The 1111-nt window shown below is 37.6% G+C and overlaps 1 protein-coding gene across 1 annotated transcript; it reads right to left on the reverse strand.

Moving 5' to 3' along the window:
- Nucleotides 1-309: 309 nt before the first annotated feature.
- Nucleotides 310-801, reverse strand: LOC106083800 (dolichol-phosphate mannosyltransferase subunit 3). Its single transcript, XM_013247050.2, has 2 exons — nt 578-801; nt 310-506 (listed from the first exon to the last, which is right to left on the reverse strand). Exons 1-2 carry the CDS (start codon nt 725-727, stop codon nt 372-374), a joined length of 285 nt encoding a protein of 94 aa, XP_013102504.1. The 5' UTR covers nt 728-801; the 3' UTR covers nt 310-371.
- Nucleotides 802-1111: the final 310 nt, after the last annotated feature.

The raw sequence follows: 1111 nt of genomic DNA on the forward strand, positions 1-1111 counted from the left end.
CTTCTTTCAATGATGCTCTTTTTCCGTGCTTCCGGCTTCGACCTGCAATTTAATGGTTGACCCACCCACACAGAGCTTGTCGGGTCCCGTTTCGTTGCATTCTCCTCCTGTTTCGACAGTCTTCTGCAATCCGCCAGACTTTAGAGATGTGGTCGGTAGTTCTTTAGACAAGTGTTCAGCAACAACTGTTGAGTCATCTCCTGATTCCCAAACCCTACCGCTTCTATACATCTTCAGTTTCAACTTGTTGAATCCGAAGGATACTACTCTTTCATGCAAACATGTTACTTTTGTGAAAAAACTACCACATTAAAAGTAATTATAGTGTATTATTCATGCCTTTTGAGTTGCCATATAAATTCCATTCATAATTAATCACGAAATATGAATCCCTTTGATAGCAGGTCCTTTCGTGCCTCATGGATGTGATCCTGTAGCTCCTTAGCAGCAGCTGGGCAATCATTAAAAGTGAACGTACGATACAACACGGTGCCGGCAGCATATAACTGAAAAAAGGCAATGTAGGTTATTTGTATGTAAGATTACATAGGAATGTGAATATTAAACATTAACATACTCCAAACGCAATAACCAACACATAGGGAGCTAACTGCAGGGGCAATAACAAGTTTTCCATGCCCTGCGTTTTGATAGCTTTAGCTAAAATGCCAAAATAGGGAACAAGGAAGAGTACTAAGTACAACAGCCAGCGTTGAAGGTTAGTCATTTCCAAAAGGTTTAATTATAAAACTTCCAAATCAGATGAATTATAATAATATTTGACAGCTGTCTATAAGTATCCACAGATGTTCAAATTATCGATTTTTTTTGTTGGTTTAGACCACTACATAAGAAACATGTCGCTGCACATTCAAAGATGTAGCGACTACCATGACATGTAGTGTCCCTCCAAACATTTGGAAGTGACTTTCTCACTCCCTCCCAGAATAGGCACTTTTCAAGTCCTTTTGTATGATAGTTTATTGAGATTTCAAGATTTACAACAACAAAATGCATTGCTGTCGGAATTCTATCATTTATGCTTCGCTAATTAGTTTCTCATAATCATCTGTTATTGATACAAATTTAAAAATAGATTTTTTGTTGTTGT

Source organism: Stomoxys calcitrans, chromosome 2 (assembly GCF_963082655.1).
Source record: "Stomoxys calcitrans chromosome 2, idStoCalc2.1, whole genome shotgun sequence".
NCBI classification, from domain to species: Eukaryota; Metazoa; Arthropoda; class Insecta; order Diptera; family Muscidae; genus Stomoxys; species Stomoxys calcitrans.